The 17,952-nt window shown below is 57.5% G+C and overlaps 1 protein-coding gene across 5 annotated transcripts in view; it reads right to left on the bottom strand.

The window, feature by feature from the left end:
- BIN1 (bridging integrator 1) overlaps positions 1-17,952 on the bottom strand; it is a 58,625-nt gene that overhangs the window by 26,969 nt on the left and 13,704 nt on the right. For all 5 annotated transcript variants that reach the window (XM_068545292.1, XM_068545291.1, XM_068545290.1 and 2 more), the window contains exon 2: positions 1,992-2,072. In XM_068545292.1, the coding sequence (XP_068401393.1) occupies positions 1,992-2,072 (81 nt within the window). The remainder of the gene's footprint in view (positions 1-1,991; positions 2,073-17,952) is intronic.

The raw sequence follows: 17,952 nt of genomic DNA on the forward strand, positions 1-17,952 counted from the left end.
TTTCCCAGCGTGCACCCCTACCCTCTTTCAGCTGCTCCCCTGCCCTCTCCCAGCTGCTCCCCTGCCCTCTCCCAGCATGCACCCTTGCCCTCTCCCAGCATGCTCCCTGGCCCTCTCCCAGCAGGCTCCCCGGCACTATCCCAGCTGCACCCCTGCCCTCTCCCAGCTGCACCCCTGCCCTCTCCCAGCATGTACCCCTGCCCTCTCCCAGCATGCTCTTTGGCCCTCTCCCAGCTGCTCCCCTGCCCTCTCCCAGCTGCACCCCTGCCCTCTCCCAGCTGCTCCCCTGCCCTCTCCCAGCATGCACCCCTGCCCTCTCCCAGCATGTTCTTTGGCCCTCTCCCAGCTGCACCCCTGCCCTCTCCCAGCAGGCTCCCCAGCCCTCTCCCAGCTGCACCCCTGCCCTCTCCCAGCATGCACCCCTGCCCTCTCCCAGCATGCACCCCTGCCCTCTCCCAGCTGCTCCCCTGCCCTCTCCCAGCATGCTCTTTGGCCCTCTCCCAGCTGCTCCCTTGCTCTCTCCCAGCTGCACCCCTGCCCTCTCCCAGCATGCACCCCTGCCCTCTCCCAGCTGCTCTCCTGCCCTCTCCCAGCATGCTCCCGGCCCTCTCCCAGCATGCACCCCTGCCCTCTCCCAGCATGCTCTTCGACCCTCTCCCAGCATGCACCTTTGCCCTCTCCCAGCTGCTCCCTTGCCCTCTCCCATGATGCTCCCGGCCCTCTCCCAGCATGCACCCCTGCCCTCTCCCAGCATGCTCTTCAGCCCTCTCCCAGCTGCTCCCAGCCCCTGGCCAGTGGGCTGTCAGAGTTTTCCAAAGGAGGCCCCTTCCCCCAGAGGTTCCATTCCAGCCGCAGAGGCTTTGGGGGGTACCTTCCGTGCTTTCTGAGGCATCAGATGTGGACAAGGAGTAGGAAGAGGCCTGGGCCCTCCCAACCCCCAGTCTAGGCCCACCTGGCCCCTTTCGCAGCAGAGCTTAGACCCTGACCTCACTCCCCACAGCCATGCCCATTCCTGTGGCCTCCTCTGGCCCCCATCCCCATCTGTCACTCACTGGGGCTGGTCTTCAGAAGCCACGGAGCCGTGGCCCAGCTCTCTCCCCCTGCTTCCTTGGCCCTGCCCAGTGAGGGGAGACTTGCCAGGGTCATTTCATTCCCCTCTTCTACTACGCTCAGACACAGCCACCAAAGTAGCTTATTCTAGACTTAGCAGACCTGAGCGGGGAAGGTCTCAGGTACAACCCGTCATGGTATTCAGAGACCTCTGGTCAGGAAGTCCTCCCTTGGATCTAACCACTGCCCCCAGGCTGCCAACATAATTAAGGCCCTCCTGTCACCGGCCCCTGGCCTGTAAAAGGAATTGCTAAGGATGCCCTTCAAGTCCCTTGCAGTTTTTGGAATCAGACAAGTATGGGTCTGAATCCACTCCCAAAGCTGGATGGCCTTGGGCAAATCACCCAACTTCTCTGAGCCTCAACTGCTTCATCTGTGAAAGGGGCACAGTGACACCAGCTGCCTTACAGGGTTGCTACAGGCACCCACAAGCCATCTACAAATGGCCGGGCCTGGAGCTTGCCACTCAACCAGGCACGGTCGACACTCAGCCGGTGCCCAAATCAAAGCCAGTCTGCTCTGCTACCACATTAAACCCTGCAGATACCACTCTCCTCACAAGAAGCTTCTAGAGATCCCACTTGCCTTGACATTCAAGGTCTCCCAGAGCCTGGGCACAATCTAATGCCAGCTCCCACCCCAACCGTAAGTGTTACCAAGGACCTAAGGTATACCCCTGCCCCTCCTTCCTCTCCCCCGCCACGGTCCACACCCAGTGCCGGTGCTTCCTCTTCCAAGAAGTCTTCCATGACCTCGCCAGCCCACACTGATCCTCTTCTCAAGTTCCCCTAGCCCACAAATTCAACTCTTGACATTTTCCACCTGGCAGCCACAGCTCCATTTTCACAGGCTCCCTAAGGCCAAGGGCCACCCACACTCACCAGCTGCTTGTTGAAATTCTGGACACACTGTTCAAACTGCTCATCCTTGGTCTCATCCGCCTTCCCCAGCTTCTGGAGGACCTGCCAAGGCAGAGGGAGAAAGAAAGTGTGTTACTCTGAGAAGGGAAGTAGCCAAACCAAGAAGGCCCCGTCACCAATACCGCAGACCCCTCCCCACCCCAGCCAGGGTCTGGGAGGCCCATGGCCAGTATTCACCCAGCCCAGGGCACCGGGACCATCAGAGGTCTTGTGGCTGCTGTGACCCCCAAGCGCAGGACTGAGACCCTCTTCATCCTCTACACAGGGCTCACCCATCAGTCAAGAGGAGGAACTTAGGACAGACTTGCTGTAGTAACCGAAACAGGAGTATGAGGGGTCGGGGGCCCCTCCTAGCTGACCTTACACTGCACCCCTGGGTGCTCCATCCCCACCCTGGCAGCTGAACATGAGGGGGCCAGTAGGGGCAGCCCCACCTCCCCACATGACTCCTTTTCCTGGGCCCAAGGCTCATAAATACCAGAGGGAGGGGCAGGGAAGTGACCACCCCAGGACCAGGAGGGCAGGGAGGGCTGGCTGGGCGTCAGGCTCTTGCCATCCCTAGGAGTCAGCTCCCAATCTGACTAGAGTTTCAGTTGTGACCCATTCTAGCCCATATCTCGACTCCCTCCCACCCCTGGCACTGACACCGGCACACGTGCATTCACACACACAGGCACACAAGGGCACACACACGTGGGCTCACAGCCACACACTCTACTCCCCAAATCCCAGAGGCAGACTCGCCCCTCTGCGAGTCACAGCTGTCCCTTCTCAGCTGTGTCAGCAGAGAGGACATTGAGGACACAGATGGGGAGATGGGTGGGTAAAGGCAGAGAGAGAGAAAGAGAGAGACCCAAGGCCAGGAGAGGGGGAAAGATCTAGAAAAAGAGGGAGCTGGACCAGGAGCCTGAGAGGAAGCCCTGGCCAGAAAGGCTGGCCCACCAGGTTCTCCCGGACTCCCCTCTCCCAGCCCCTGCTCCCTCCAATCCCAGAGTTCTCTATGGGCAGGGAGAGAGAGAGAAAATAGAGGAGCAAGGAAGGGTGAGGGCAATGGGAAGACAGCAGAGAAAAACATGAGATGGGGGTACAGAAAGGGGATACTGAGGCAGACAGGAGGTGGGGTGTGCAGGGGGAGAGGGAGGTAAAGACTCCCCTCCACAGGCCTGGGCAGGCAAGCAAAAAGGACAACACTGAGATGGTCGGCAGAGACGGCGGCCAAAACCCAACAAGAATAACAAGTAAGCAGGTGGTAGTGGGTGAGGGTGGCAGGTGGAGGAGACAAACAGGTGGGCCCCTGGCAGGGATGAGTACCAGATGGGGCTGGAATGCCCCAGAACAGAGCCTGGACCCTTCCCACCCCTGACTGACCCTAGGATGGCCTGCGCTGCCCCCACTCCCCCCTCCGCCAGCTGCCCAGGAGCCAGGACGAGGCCAGTCAGCTCTCAGACGCTCTCTCTCATCATGTAATGCATTCGGCCATCTCTTGCCAAACGCCCGCTCTGTGCCCAGCCCTGTTCATCTCTGCTGGGGCAGCAAATCAATCAGACGTGTGTCCAGTCCCAAGAGAGAGGGAGGTACACGAGCCTGCGGGAGCCCAGGATGGATATCCTATCCAGGCCGGGCAATCAAGGAAGACTTCCCGGGGGAAGTGGCAGCTCAGACAGAGGGGAGAGCTTGCAGCAAAGGCGAGGAGGACCAGAAAGATGAGGTCCGTTACCAGGGAATTTCAAGTCGCTCAAGATGACTAGAGGTCGCAAAGGATGGAGAGGAAAGGTGAGAGTGGCGGGTGCGGGGGCAGCGGCGCACTGGGGAGCAGCCGCCAACAGCTTTGTGCTACAACAGTCAGGACACTCCATGGGCGAAGTGCAGCTGGATGCCAAGGGCTGACACCGAACTGAGAGGAGAAAAGCAAAACCACGAGCAGGAAAACGGGCACTTTGGGACTTCCCTGGCAGTCCCGTGGTTAAGACTCCACACTTCCAATGCATGGCGGGGGGGGCGCAGGTTCGATCCCCGGTCAGGGAACTAAGATCCCACATGCCGCACAACGTGGCCAAGAAAAGATTTTTAAAAAGAAGAAGAAAGTAAAGGAAAGAAAACGGGCACTTCCCTCAATCCACAGGCTCCCCATTCCCCTGGCAGCCACATCCGGCTGGCCCCATGGGAACAGGGCGGAGCTGCGGGGATGCCCAGCCCACTCGACACTGAGCACAAGTAGGTGACTCAGCCATCAACGCCCACCCCACAGCCCCGCCACCTCCAGAGAGAGGAAGAACCTGCAGGTGGGAAAGAACCTGCAGGAGTCAGCAGGGGCCACTGGAGCGAACCGTCGGGCAGGAGGACTGGGAAGTGAGCCTGTGCACCCCCTGCCTCTCCTTCTCCCTGAGGAGATGCCCTCCATCAGTGGAGTCACCAGTGCCCGCCCGGCTATCAGGGCTCCTGAGAACGCCAAGGCCCCGATGTACGCACAGACATGCACACCTGGCCCCAGGCATCAAACACAGCTGTGTGGTTCCCCCAGCCAGCGGAAGCCACCAGAGAGAGCTTCAGGCCTCGAGAAGAGGGCAGCCATGGTGAGACTACACCAGGTGGTGAGAAGAACCCTGAGAAAAGGGACTCTGACCGTCTCTCTCAACCTCAAGTGCCTTGTCGGAAAATAAAAAGGACATTAGCGGGCTTCCCTGGTGGCGCGGTGGTTAAGAATCCACCTGACAATGCAGGGGACACGGGTTCGAGCCCTGGTCCGGGAAGATCCCACATGCCGCTGAGCCACTAAGCCCGCGTGCCACTACTACTGAAGCCCACGTGCCTAGAGCCCGTGCTCCGCAACAAGAGAAGCCACTGCAATGAGAGGCCCGCGCACCACAACGAAGAGTAGTCCCTGCTCGCCGCAGCTAGAGAAAGCCCATGCGCAGCAATGAAGACCCAACGCAACCAAGTAATTAATTAATTAATTAATTAATTTAAAAAAAAAAAAAAAAAAAAGGACATTAGTGCCCACCTTAAGGCTCATGTCTGTAAAACATCTCTGTACCTGGCCCATAGTAGGTACCCAAGTACAGGGGATCCCCTAGAAGACTTTCAGAACAGCCTTCACACAGTTGATGGCTGGACCTGACACAAACCCACCCTCCCAGCCCAGACAGATGGCATCCCAAGATGCCAGACCAGAAGTCACGTGCACACACTCTGTACTTGAATGCACGGGCATGCATGTGCACACAGCAGACTCCTATTCATCCTCCAAAACCTTGCTCAGGCGACACCTCCTCTGTGAAGCTGCCCCTGCCCTTTCCCTCCTCCACCCAACTCTGTACCACTTAGGGCCTGTGCCAACTCTCCTCATTGCCTGAGTGTCTGCCTCTGGCCTTGCCCAAGCCTGCACAGCCTGAGATCGAGGACAGTGTCCAGCCCTCTCTGTGTCCCCAGTTCCATTACAGGGCTGGGCACAGGGTCGACACACAGCACGTTCTCATCTGAGCTGTGAACTTTGAGGTCAGAGTCTTGACCTTGAACAAAAGAGCCCATCTCTCAGTTTCCTGTTATGCAAAATGAGAGGGTCGTGTATGGAAAGTCCTCAGCCTGACACGCAGAGAGCTCGCCATGAAGGTGGCTGTTAGGATCAGGGTTAGATCTGGCATTCACACGAATTTGAGGCCTGGTCTTGGGTAACGTGTGTTGGCTCCAGTGGGTCCCAGCCCTGCAAAGTCAGTGTGGAAGGCGGTGACCAGCACGGCTCCATGTGACCTCAGGCTAACGGCTTAACTCGCTACACCTCAGTGCCTGCCTCTGACACGGGAGTCACTGTACCCACGGCACCGTCGAGGCTCAGGGCATCGCCCAGTGAGTGTGTGCTGGCCTTGGCCTTGTTTATTGCTCACTGTACCCATCCCACTTTACAGACAAGGGGAGGAAGGCACACAGCCTGGGTCCTCGTCCTCAGGGGTAGCTCCCAGTGCGGCTACTGGGGGAAAAGCAAGCTGGGCACCACCTGCCCCAGGACAGGGAGCAGGACAAGATTTGGTGCAGCAAAGTTCCACAGCACCGATGGCTACCTGTGTGCCACCCTCCATAGCTAGGGCTCCTGCCACGCCCCAGACACTGGGGAAGAGGCCTTTCTGACCGGCCTCTGGGGTGCCCAGACCGCACCCGATCACCCTGCCACCTAAGAGCCGCTGGGCCATGCCCGATCTGTCCCCACCCCCACAGAGGCCCCAGGGTGGCTCTGTCCAGCCCTCACCTGGGACACACACAAGCTCAGAGCCCTCTCCTCGCCGAGAGGGGAGCCCCAGCCATGGGCCCTGGGGACAGAGATCCTCCACCCCTTCAACGCCCGGGTAGCAGGCCACGCTACGCTCAGACAACCACTGCGGGCAGCAGGGGGGCTCTGGGTGTCAGGAGGTGCAGGGTCACAGGGGCTCAGGGGATACAGGACCACTGGGCCGGGTCTGGAGAATGAGCTAGGTGAGCAGGGGGCTGGCGGCTGCCCCCTGTCCAGGGCTACGGAGTGGCTCGGGGAGCCCCAGACTCGCCTGTGTCACACCCATTGCACACTCGTCACGCATGTCTCCCTTGTAATAAACAAAGGAGAGCCTTTTCGACGGTGCGACAGACGACACCAAGGTCGCAGTTGCCCAAGCCCAGTGGTCCAGGAAGCCATATCGGTGCCACCCTAACTGCCCTCACCACATCCTCAGTGCAGATAGATAGCAGAGGGTGTGGAGAGCTTCGGAAGGCCCAACCCCGGGCAGGGCAGAAAGAGGGGAGCTGGTGGCAGAACGAACCTCCCCGACAGCGTCCATGGGTCGGCCTGTCCGGGCTGGGCTGTGACCCAGGGCCAGTGGTCCCTCCCTGGGTGGGGCAAGAGGCTCACAGGACACAGCTGAGTGCCTCTAAGTACCAGGGCTCAGCGACAGCTTCCTGTGGCCGGGGTGCTGCATGGGAGGGGGGTGCCCCTTCCCCAGCCTCTCTCACGGCCCAGAGGTCTCGTCCGGGCCATCTTGCCAGGCCCCCTCCTCTCCTCCTGGACGGCCAGTGGCCCCAGGGGACAGGCCAGCTGTGCCACACACCCGGCCACCAAACCCAGAAGAACGAAAGGGCCCCCGGGGCCAGTCTCGTTCGAACTAGGGACCAATTATCACTCCCTGCCCACCGAGCACAGCACTTTACAGACACCACGCGCCCCCTCCTCACAGGTAAGCGTCCTTGGCTCCACGTGACAGATGGCAGGCAAAGCAGGACGCGCAGCCTAGGGCCTCACAGTCAGGAGTGAGCCCAGGGCTGCTCCCAAGCTCCAGACCGGAGGAGGGGCACCCAGCAGACCTGGCCCCGGCAAGCCACCCCAGCCCAGCCAACACAGGGCGGGGAACAAGCGTGCAGGCACTCACCCCTCGGCTGACCCCAGGGGCCCCGCTTGGACCCCTCTCTCCTCCCAGAGCCTGGCCCACCCCCTGCATGTGTGGGACATACACCCACATCTGAACATGTAGCATAGGGCTGGCGAGAAAAGCCCAGCCCAGGGGCCCAGGACGGAAGCCCTGGTCCCCAGGCTCTGGACCAGGCTAGAAAAGCCCTTTTAGAGACCAGCAGAGATGGAGACCTCCTCCCGCCTCCCCCAGCACCCGGAGCCCTCAGGCTCACACACACAGAGGGGCGTTCAGCTCCCCCAGGGCACCCACCACCCAGCCGCTGAGACCCCAGCGGGCCTTCACCTTCCTCATCATCTCCTCCGGCACCTCCACGGCCACGGCCTCGATTGAGGTTGGTCACGGAATGAGCTGCGCCCGGGGGGCTGGGCGTCACCACTGCACTTCCTCCTCCGGGCAGGGCCTGCAGTCAGGGGACCACAGCGACAGGATGTACGTCCTTGCAGCCTCACAGAGGCTCCCGGGCAGGCAGGGGCACACAGACAGACAGGCAGATGGGCAGGTGGAAGGCCAGGCTTTCCCAGGGGTCACACAGCAGGGACCCATTCGGATGGAGACAAGCCAAGAGGCAAAAACGAAGAGGTGGCCATCAGAATTGGGCCAAAGGCCACCTGGTGGCTGGAGCTGCCCCCTCCCAGGATATTCTGCCCCAGCTTTCCACGGCCTCAGGGTCTCTGGCTCATTCCCCGACACCCTGGGGTGACCCCGACTCCTGCCGGCCTGCTCCATCCTCTGTCCCAAACAGCGGGATGGGCCGGCTCCATGGTCCTCGAGCCCGGATGCTGCCCGGGCCCCCCTGGCCCCCTGTGATGGGCGCCTGTCCCCACACTCCTCCCAACCCTCTAGTAACCTAGGAGCCAGGTGGGCAGGGCCTCAGCAGAGCAAGGAGGGAGGGGGGAGAGGTAAGCCCCAGCCCACCAGGCACGGCCACATTGCATAGGCCCCCTCCTGACTTCTAGTTTGAAATATAAACCGCTTAAACGGCAAAACAAGTTGAAAGAAGAGTACAACAGACTGCCATCTGCCCTTCCCCCAACTCACCAATTGTCACCACAGGCCACAATTTTTCTCTCTCTCTACTGAAACAGTTTAGTTCGTTTGTTTGTATGTTAGCCCAACCACTGGAAAGTAGGCTGCAAACATCATGACCCTGTACCCTCAGTCCTTCGCCCCTAAGGACGTCAGCACATTTCCAAGAATAAGAATGTTCTCCTAAATCCCCATGGTACCACGGCACCCCCGATGTTAACTCTTTACTTATTACTATTACCCAATATACGTCCATATACAAACATGCCTAGTTGTCCCCCAAATCTCCCTTAGGTCTGGGTTATTTGTTTTTTGATCTGGGATCCAAACACAGTTCATAGTTCACACATTGCTTTTTTTTTTTAATTGAAGTATAGTTGATTTACAGTGTTGTGTTCATTTCTGCCCTACAGCAAAGTGATTCAGTTATACATATGTATATTTTTTCATATTCTTTTCCATTATGGTTTATCGCAGACGATTGAATATAGTTCCCTGTGCTATACAGTAGGACCTTGTTCATCCCTCCTTTATATAACAGTTTGCATCTGCTAATCCCAAACTCCCAATCCATCCCTCCCCCTCTCCACCCTGGCAACCACAAGTCTGTTCTCTGTGTCTGTGAGTCTGTTTCTGTTTCGTAGATATGCTCATTTGTGTCATATTTAGATTCCACATATAAGTGATATCTCTTTCTGACTTCCTTCACTTAGTACACACTTTGCTTTTTATTGTCATGTCTCCTGTCTCCTTTAGTCTAAAATATTCCCCCACATACCTATTCACTGTACATATTTGTTTCTCTTTCATGATATTGACATTTTTTTTATTGGCGTACAGCTGATTTACAATGTTGTGTTAGTTTCAGGTGTACAGCAAAGTGATTCAGTTATATATATATATATATATACCTATTCTTCTTCAGATCATTTTCCCTTATAGGTTATTACAAAATACTGAGTATGGTTCCCTGTGCCACACATTTTTTAAGAGTACAAACCAGTCCCATGGAGCATGCCCTACACCCCAGACTCATTTCCTCATGATTAAGTCCAGGTTAAAGATTGTTTTGGCAAGCATACTACAGAGGTAACGTGTCCTTCAACAGCATCACCTCAGGATGCCCCCCGCTTCCGGTGCTGAGCTTGACCACTTGGTCGGGCAGTGTTTGCCAGACCTCTGCTGTAGAGATGACTTGTCTCTAGATAACTAACTAGTCATGACTTGTCTCTAGATAATTAACTAGTCATCTGAAAGGCGATACATCGCCACTGTGTGACGGTCCACGGCCAATAACTTTTTACCCGATGCCTTTATATCCATTTAATACTTTACTACTCAAAGTGGGGTCCACGGACCAGCAGCATCACAGCGCTTTGGGAGCCTGGCAGAAACACAGAATTTCAGGCTCCACCCCAGACCTGCTGGATTTGACGATGTATTTTAACAAGTCCCCTAGTGCTCTGTGTGCACATTAAAGTCTGAGAAGCTCTGTGCCTCTTATCTTTGCCTGAACCAACAACTGTTATCGCGGGCTTCTATCACCTCCTCTATATTACCTGGCGTGCTATAAAGAAGTCCATCGACAGATGAATGGATAAAGAAAATGTGGCACATATATACAATGGAATATTACTCAGCCATAAAAAGAAATGAAATGGAGGTATTTGTAATGAGGTGGATGGAGTTAGAGTCTGTCATACAGAGTGAAGTAAGTCAGAAAGAGAAAAACAAATACAGTATGCTAACACATATATACGGAATCTAAGGAAAAAAAAAAAAAAAAAAAAGGCCATGAAGAACCTAGTGGCAAGACGGGAATAAAGACACAGACCTACTAGAGAATGGACTTGAGGATATGGGGAGGGGGTGGGGTGAGATGTGACAGGGTAAGAGAGTGTCATGGACATATATACACTACCAAATGTAAAATAGATAACTAGTGGGAAGCAGCCGCATAGCACAGGGAGATCAGCTCGGTGCTTTGTGACCACCTAGAGGGGTGGGATGGGGAGGGTCGGAGGGAGGGAGATGCAAGAGGGAAGAGAAATGGGAACATATTGTATATGTATAACTGATTCACTTTGTTATAAAGCAGAAGCTAACACACTATTGTAAGGCAATTATACTTCAATAAAGATGTTTAAAAAAAAAAAAAAAAGAAGTCCTTCCCCTGGTCGTGCCTTTATGGGGATATTGTTATGGACTCTTGCCTCCGTTTTGCATTCAGTGTGCTATAGTCTATTACCATCATTATTCTTTTTGATGCTCAAACTGTCCTAAATTCGGCCAGTGGGAGCCTGTGGACACGCCTCCACTAGCCTTTGAGCACTTCCTTGCTTCCTGACACTACGAGATACTCCAGGCTTAGCGGGTCCCTGCCCCGGCCCTAGAATAAGCCATTCCTCCAAGAAGCCCAGGTTCCCTTTAGGGGGGAGGTGTGCTCACTGCTCCTGGGTGCCCTGTTCCTAGGTCTTTCTTTTCATCTTCATGCCAGGCTTAGAGCTATGTATTCTCACCGCCACTTTAGAGATGAGAAAAGGAAGGAATTTGGCCACAGGGCAGAGAAGGAGCAGAGCCAGGACTCCGTGGCTGAGCAAGTGTGGCCCAGATCTCGCCTGCTGTGGAAAGTGAGCTAGACTCAAGGCCCTGCAGCTGCCCACTGGGTCCTTGCCTGCCGAGGCCGAGGCCACACCACCCGGTGACTGAGCCCTGGGGATGCAGAGGCAATGGGCTCCTCCGACAGTCGACCCTAGCCCAGGGATGCCCTGCTGGCCTGGCCGAACCCTTCTTGGCACTGTGCGGCCGTCTGGGCCCCTCGGGCCTCTTCTTCCAGTGGGCCTTGGCACCCCCATTTCATGAATGAGAATGAGACAGCCTGGGACCTGGGACCCTTTGCTGCAATGCTTGCACCTGGACACACCTCTCCACAAGGAACAAAATATGAAGAAACTATATGGGACTAAAAATAACTGCGTGCATGCACAGTTGGGGCAAAATTATGGACAAAAGATACAAAGAGACCAAAAAGCCCAGTTGCCACTTTTGAAGAGCCCGGAGCAAAAGCAGGGGGTCGGGAGCAAAAGCAGGGTCCTGCGCATGCCCCCTGCACTCAGCACCACCACACGGGTGGGCAAACCACCTCAGCCACCCCTCCCTCCGACCCCTGGACACACCCTTACCCTCACCCCATATTAGGAACAAGCTCGCCCCCCCTCAGGAAGCAAGCGAGCAAGGGAACCTGTTGTGTGTTCTCGCTCCCACCAGCTGCAGCGGGGGGGCCCGTAAAGCCTTGCCTGAATTTCTTGTCTGGCCCCTAGTCAGTTTCTATTGCTTGCGGAAGGCCAAGAACCCCGGCCGGTATCAAGGACACTGTGGGCCGGCCAGGACTGGACCCAGGGCTCCTGACTCCTGGGTCCTTTTCCCCGCTGCCGCTCCTGGGCTGCAGCCCCCGCCCCCGGCTGGCTGGTGACTACACCGGGGCTGCCTCTCCCGCCGAGGGCCCGTGAACTCACTCACGCAGACGCATCAGGCACCTCTGCCTCCAGAACCACAGCGCTCACGCCCAAGGCTGGCGATCTGCTGGCCAGTGTGACACGGCTACAGCCCCAGAGCGGCCGCTGCACCCTGGCGTCGGGTGGGCACCAGGCAGAGAGCGGCTAGAATGAGGGGTCTGGCCTCCCTGGCCCAGCTGTGGCCGGCCGTGGTGGGGAACAGCTCAGGCTCCTGCCTGGGAGCAGAGCCCAGGGCCCGGAAAGCCAGTCCAGAACGCAGGGCTTCCAGAACGCATGGCAAGGGGCCCTCCAACAGCACTCCTCAGCCCTCCTGCGGTGCCGGGCTGGCCACACATCAGGCTCAGCCTGACGACTTCCCCAAAGGGAGATGACTTTTTAAGAAAGATAAATGTTAAAACGCCAGCCTTGGGCAAGAGCCAGGAACAGCATTCCAACCCCAGCAGGCAAGAATGCCCCCCAACGCAGGCCCGTGTGCACACTTGCGTGTCTGCGTGCTGGTGCTCGCCCACGTGTCTGCACACAGCCCCACACACGCTCCCTGACACGGCTCCTGCCCCGGCCCTTCAGTCGCCTCCAGACACAGCAGGAAGGTGGCAGGAACCACATGGAGGCCACAGAGCCATGCAAGAAGCAGAGCGGAGGCCAGGAGACAGTGTGAAAGAAGAATCTGGAATGCAGAAGGGAGCTGGGGAGAAAACCAGAGAAAGGGAAAGCAACAGTCTCCCAGGGGGGGCAAGCCAGGCTCCAGGCCTGGGAAGGGCCATCTCTGGGCCGGTGGGTCTCAGGCAGGAGAGGGGGTCCCAACTCCAGCTCCCTCTCCCCAGCCCAGCACACACGCAGGGCTGCCCCCAAGAGACAGCCTCCTTCCCTGGTTCCTCTGTGCCCCCATCCTTGCTCGGCACCTCCGTCTCCCCAGGCTGGCTGGAGGAGGTGACAGGAGAGGCTGCCACCTGCCTTCCTTTCAGGGGAAGTCTGTGAGCTCAGCTCACACTCCAGGGGGGTACCCCTCACCATGGGATGTCATCTCTCAGCCATGCACCCGCCCAGCCAAGCTCCCCATGGACTGCATCTGCCCCTCCTTCGAAGCTCCACAGACATCATAGTGCAAGGCATGACCCCAGGGAGCCCGGGCCAAGGACCCACCTTCAGGGGGGGCCCCCCACCCCTGACACTGCCTTACAGGTGGGCTCATACCACCAGGACATCCCAAGGTGTGACTGTTGGTCCCATGTTACAGATGAAGAAACAGGCTCAGAGAGGTCACTCAGCTAATGAGTGGCAGAGCCAGGACCCCGAACCTGATGGATTTCAAAACCCAAACCCAACTTGTGATTCTTTTTTTTTTTTTTTCTTTCTTTCGGCCGCACCGCTGGGCTGGCAGGATCTTAGTTCCCCAACCAGTGATTGAACCCCGGGCCCTCAGGGCAGTGAAAGCTCGGAGTCCTAACCACTGCACCGCCAGGGAAATCCCTCAACTTGTGATCCTTAAACAGGGATACAGAGCCGCCTGGGGGTAACAGGAAGCGTGTCTGTTTACTGCAAAAGATTCCTGCTCCACCTTGCTGCGTTCCAAAGATTTAACTGGTAAAGAAACCACTTTTGTAACATAAGCGGCACAGACTGTGTATTAGAATGCAAAGTTTGCAAACATTTTTGCAATGAAATACGAAACTAAAAAACATTTCCAGGTTCCCCTCCCAACCCTCCCTGAAGCTTCAGGGCCTCACCCCACTTGGTGATCTATTTCTTTTCACAAGCCCTCATGTTCTGGAAGTCGCTATGCCCTGACACCAGGCCACAGAGACTCAACATCCTTTCCTGTGGGCCCTGGTAAGAACAGCTGACCAACTAAGGAAGCCAACGGGCCTTTCTTGGGAAACTGTCACTCTAAAATTATCTCCTTCCTCTTTTAGTGATTCTTCCTTTCCTTTAGAAATACTGGCGAGAGTGAAAAGTGATGTTTGGTTTTCTTTTTTTACGTCCTTAACTGGTACACAAACACTTGGCCGCCACGTATGTCAGACCCACAACAGCGCCTTGAAATACGACAGTCTGATCGAAACCAGCTTACTTACTTACTTACTCCCAGGTAAGGAGTTTCCAGATGATTCCAGCCAAGAAACCCTGCCCTCCTCTCCTTTCTCCCCTCCCCTCCCAGGAAGCCTGAAATTCCAGCCTGTTCAGCAGATAAGCCAGTGGCCAGAAGCCAGAGCAGGGCCACCCAGACCCCCAAGGAAGCTAGGGTAGGCTGCGGTGGGTGGAGGAGGCTGGAACAGCCCAGAACAGAGCACCGGGGAGCAGAGGCAGCTGGGGCCGAAGCTGGGATGGGGAAGGGGTTGGGGGGTGCTGGGAGGGGCTGGGCTGGACCGGTGCGGGGGAGGCAGCCACAGATCAGATGCAGCCGCTAATCCAAAGGCATCCCGAGAGCCTTACAAGCATTCGCTAAATCCCATGAGAGGGAGGTATTCAGATGAGGAAACTTGAGGCCTGGGACTTCCCTGGCGGTCCAGTGGTTAGGGCTCCAATGCAGGGGGCCCGGGTTCCATCCCTGGTCGGGGAACTAAGATCCCTCATGCCATGCGGCGTGGCAAAAAAAAAAAAAAAAAGAAAGGTATTATACATAACTATCAGGCAGTAATATAAAAATATGTTGTAGAAAGAAAAAAAAAAAAAAAAAAAACACAAAAACTTGAGGCCTAATGCCTCTGGTCTCAGGGCTAAGTAAACAGGAGCTAGAATCTGAACCTGGCCATTGGTTCCCAAACAAAATGGCTCTAAAGGAGCCCCTTTCCATATGGGAGGAATTGGGAGGGGGTCAGCCCACATGGGGTGCCCTGGAGCCCCAAGGGGGCACAGGAGGGGGCCTAGGCTTGGTCGTGACTGGCTCCCCTCCCCTCAGGAACCACCCGCCAGTCTGAGCCCATTCCTGGGTGTCCACAGAACCAGAACCAGAAGCAGGCCTCCATGTGGGTAGGAGGGCTTCTGGAAGGAAGGGCCAGGACCACCCAGAGGGGAAGGCCACTCCCTTCCACAATCAAGCATCACCCAACTGTCCAGACCTCCCCCTCTAGCCCTCACCCCACCCAGCACCCCCTCCAGTGGAAGAAAGGGACTTTTCACCAGCTTCTCGAGGTGGGCCCAAGTTGCTCCCTCCTCAGGGACCCCCACGTGTTTTTGGCCCTCACAGCTCGGATGCAATGGAGGAGTCACCGCCCCTGGACTCGGGGATTTGGCCCCTGGGTTGTATGGGCTGGGACTGGAGCTGAGGCTTGGCTCATCTGGGATGCCCTCCCCCAGCCTGGAAGGCTGTGTTCTACAGGGAGCAGAGCAAGGCCCCCCGCCCTGGAAGGGCCGGTGCTCCAAGGGGGAGGCATGTCCGATGGCGATGGAAGTCTCTGAACAAACACACAGCAGGGCATGGAGAGGGCGGGGCTCAGGGACATGACCTCTGTGACCTGATGAAGGAGCGAGACCACACCAGGCAGAGGGCACAGCAAGTGCAAAGGCCCTGGGGTGGGAAGAGCAGGCCAGAGTGTGAAAGAGGGCAAGAGGGCAGGCGTAGGAGGAAGATGCCCTGCAACACAGGTGCCGAGCCCTTCACATGGAAGGAAGTACTATTATTATCCCCACTTTGCAGACGTGGAAACTGAGGCACTGCCTTAAAAACTCCCCAGGGTCACACAGCCAGCCAGCAGGGTGGTTAGGATCCAAACCCCGAGCCTGGCTCCAGAGGCTAGACACTCCAACCACTGCACAAACTGCCTTGGCAGCCAGGGCCAGGCCACAGGGCTTTGAAACTCCAGCGGGGAGCAGGAGGCTCTGGAGAGCTGTGATCTGACCCACGGTTTTAAAAACCCCAGGCTGCTGTGTGGGAACAGACTGCAGAGCAGGTTGGAGCAGGGAGCCCACTTGGGTGACTACAGTGACCCAGGTGAGAGGCAATGATGGTTTAGGGCCAAGACAGGAAATGGCGAGAAGTGGTCAAGGATGGGGTGACAGGGAGAAACCTGAGGGGGACGCCAGGTTTGAGCAACAAGAGGGAAGGAGCCTGAATCACCCGAGGTGGGGACACCTGGGGGTCACAGTGAGTCTGAGGTCCCCAGCGGTGTCGGGAAGGCCGGTAGGGACAGCCAGGACCCCTGGTGCAGCCAGGACAGGCCCCATCCTTGGGTTCCCGTTGCTCCCCCTACCCACCCACCTGCCCCCTCAGTGGCTCCCACCCCTGGCCAACAGCTCAGGGTGGTGACCAGCTCCGTGTCTGGTCTGGACAGCAGCTGAGAGAAGGGAAGGGAAGGAGGAGCGCTTCCGGCTCTGGATGCCTTCTGATGGGGGGAAGCCAGGGGGCCAGGGCTCACCTTCCTGAGCCCTGAGCCCCATCAGCAAACCCAGCCAGGACCTCAAGGGGGTATAAGGATGAAGTGGGGCTGTGTAGCTGAGAGGGCCCAGCACAGAGCAGTGGCTGGCTTCCCCCTGTCCCTTTACCCCTGTGTTGACCTGGGATTCCTCCCACCCAAGCCAGAAAGCTCTAGCAGCCGCTCCCACCTCGTTCCCTCACCTCCACCCCACCCCAGCCCACACATCCCTTTCCTGAACCTGGTGCCTGGCGCCCCAAGCACCTGCTCCCCGTGACTCACTCGGGCTTACACACAGCATTGCACAGCAGCCAGCCCACCTCCCGCTCTGGTCCCACCTCCCTCAGCAGCCTCCTCCCCCTGGCTCTGCAGGGACCCAGCCAGCCCCACCACCATTACCCTGACCCCTGGTAAAAGGGTAAACTGGTAAAGGCCCCCTGGAGCCCAAACAGCGGCTCAAAGTACTGGCCTCTGACGACCCACAAGCAGCCCCGATGGGCCTTGCTATCTGACATCCCAGCGCTGAGCCCAGGATGCCACCCACTCTACAGAGGGGTCAGGGAGGGCTCCCAGCCACAAGGTCACCCGCCGGCCACTTGCGTCCGTGCTGGGTGGGGCCAGCGGAGGCCGCGCACAGCCCCGCCCTGCGTCCAGCCCTCCACACCACCTGTTCAGAGACGTCAGCACCACCCACCCCCAGCCACCGCCGGCCCACCTGTCCCCTCCATGCGAGTGTGGGTGCTATTCTCAGCCCCAGGCGCCACAACGCCGGCCATCAGCAGAGGGGTGGAATCTGCCCCTCCAGCCCAGCCACCTCCCACCAGCCCCTCATCAGCTGCTTGCTGGGCTCCCTGGGGGAACAGCCTGTGTGGAGAAGCAGCAAAGCGTGAGCCCAGCCCCCAACTCAGCAGAGCACAGACCCAGAGCCAGGCCAGGGGAGGTGAAGGTCTCGCCTCCACCCACCTGCCTGGGCCAAGCAAAGGTCTGACCGGGGCAGAACCACGGCCACCTCCACGATATTCATCAGGAAACCACTTCCCTACTGACGCCAGGCCAAGCCGGCCTTTCACATCACCTCCTCCAGGCAGCCTTCCCTGACCCCCACCCCAGGCACAAGGCCTCACTTATTCCCCTGAATGCCCTCGGCCCTTTGCCTATGCCTGTTTGGCCTAAATGTGCAACCAGGCTATTCATTCATTTTACCACTCGGAATCCTCCATGGCCACATCTGTGAACCTGGAACTATTAAAAGAGTACCTAAAGGACATAAGACATGTGGTATTTTTTCCCAACATGTTAGTGCTTTTATTTTGATTATTGTTGTTATTTTTGTCACTCAAAGGAGTTGATGCCCAGAGTCAGCTTTAAATAGCTCCACCCAGGCCTGCCAAGTGCAGACACACGCCCTGCCCACGACACAGCACGGGGGAGGGCCGGCCCCCTCCCCCCTCTCCCCACCTCTCCCCACCCTGGCCCTGTGGTCCCTCCCAGGCCCTCGGCTGCCCGGGAGCTGTCCTAAGGGCTCCCCTAACTCAGCCCTGGCCTGATTCCAAGTTGCCACTACCTGTGAGGACACCCCACTTTGCAGATGCAGAATCAA

The sequence above is a fragment of the Eschrichtius robustus genome, chromosome 5 (assembly GCF_028021215.1).
Source record: "Eschrichtius robustus isolate mEscRob2 chromosome 5, mEscRob2.pri, whole genome shotgun sequence".
Classification (NCBI taxonomy): Eukaryota; Metazoa; Chordata; class Mammalia; order Artiodactyla; family Eschrichtiidae; genus Eschrichtius; species Eschrichtius robustus.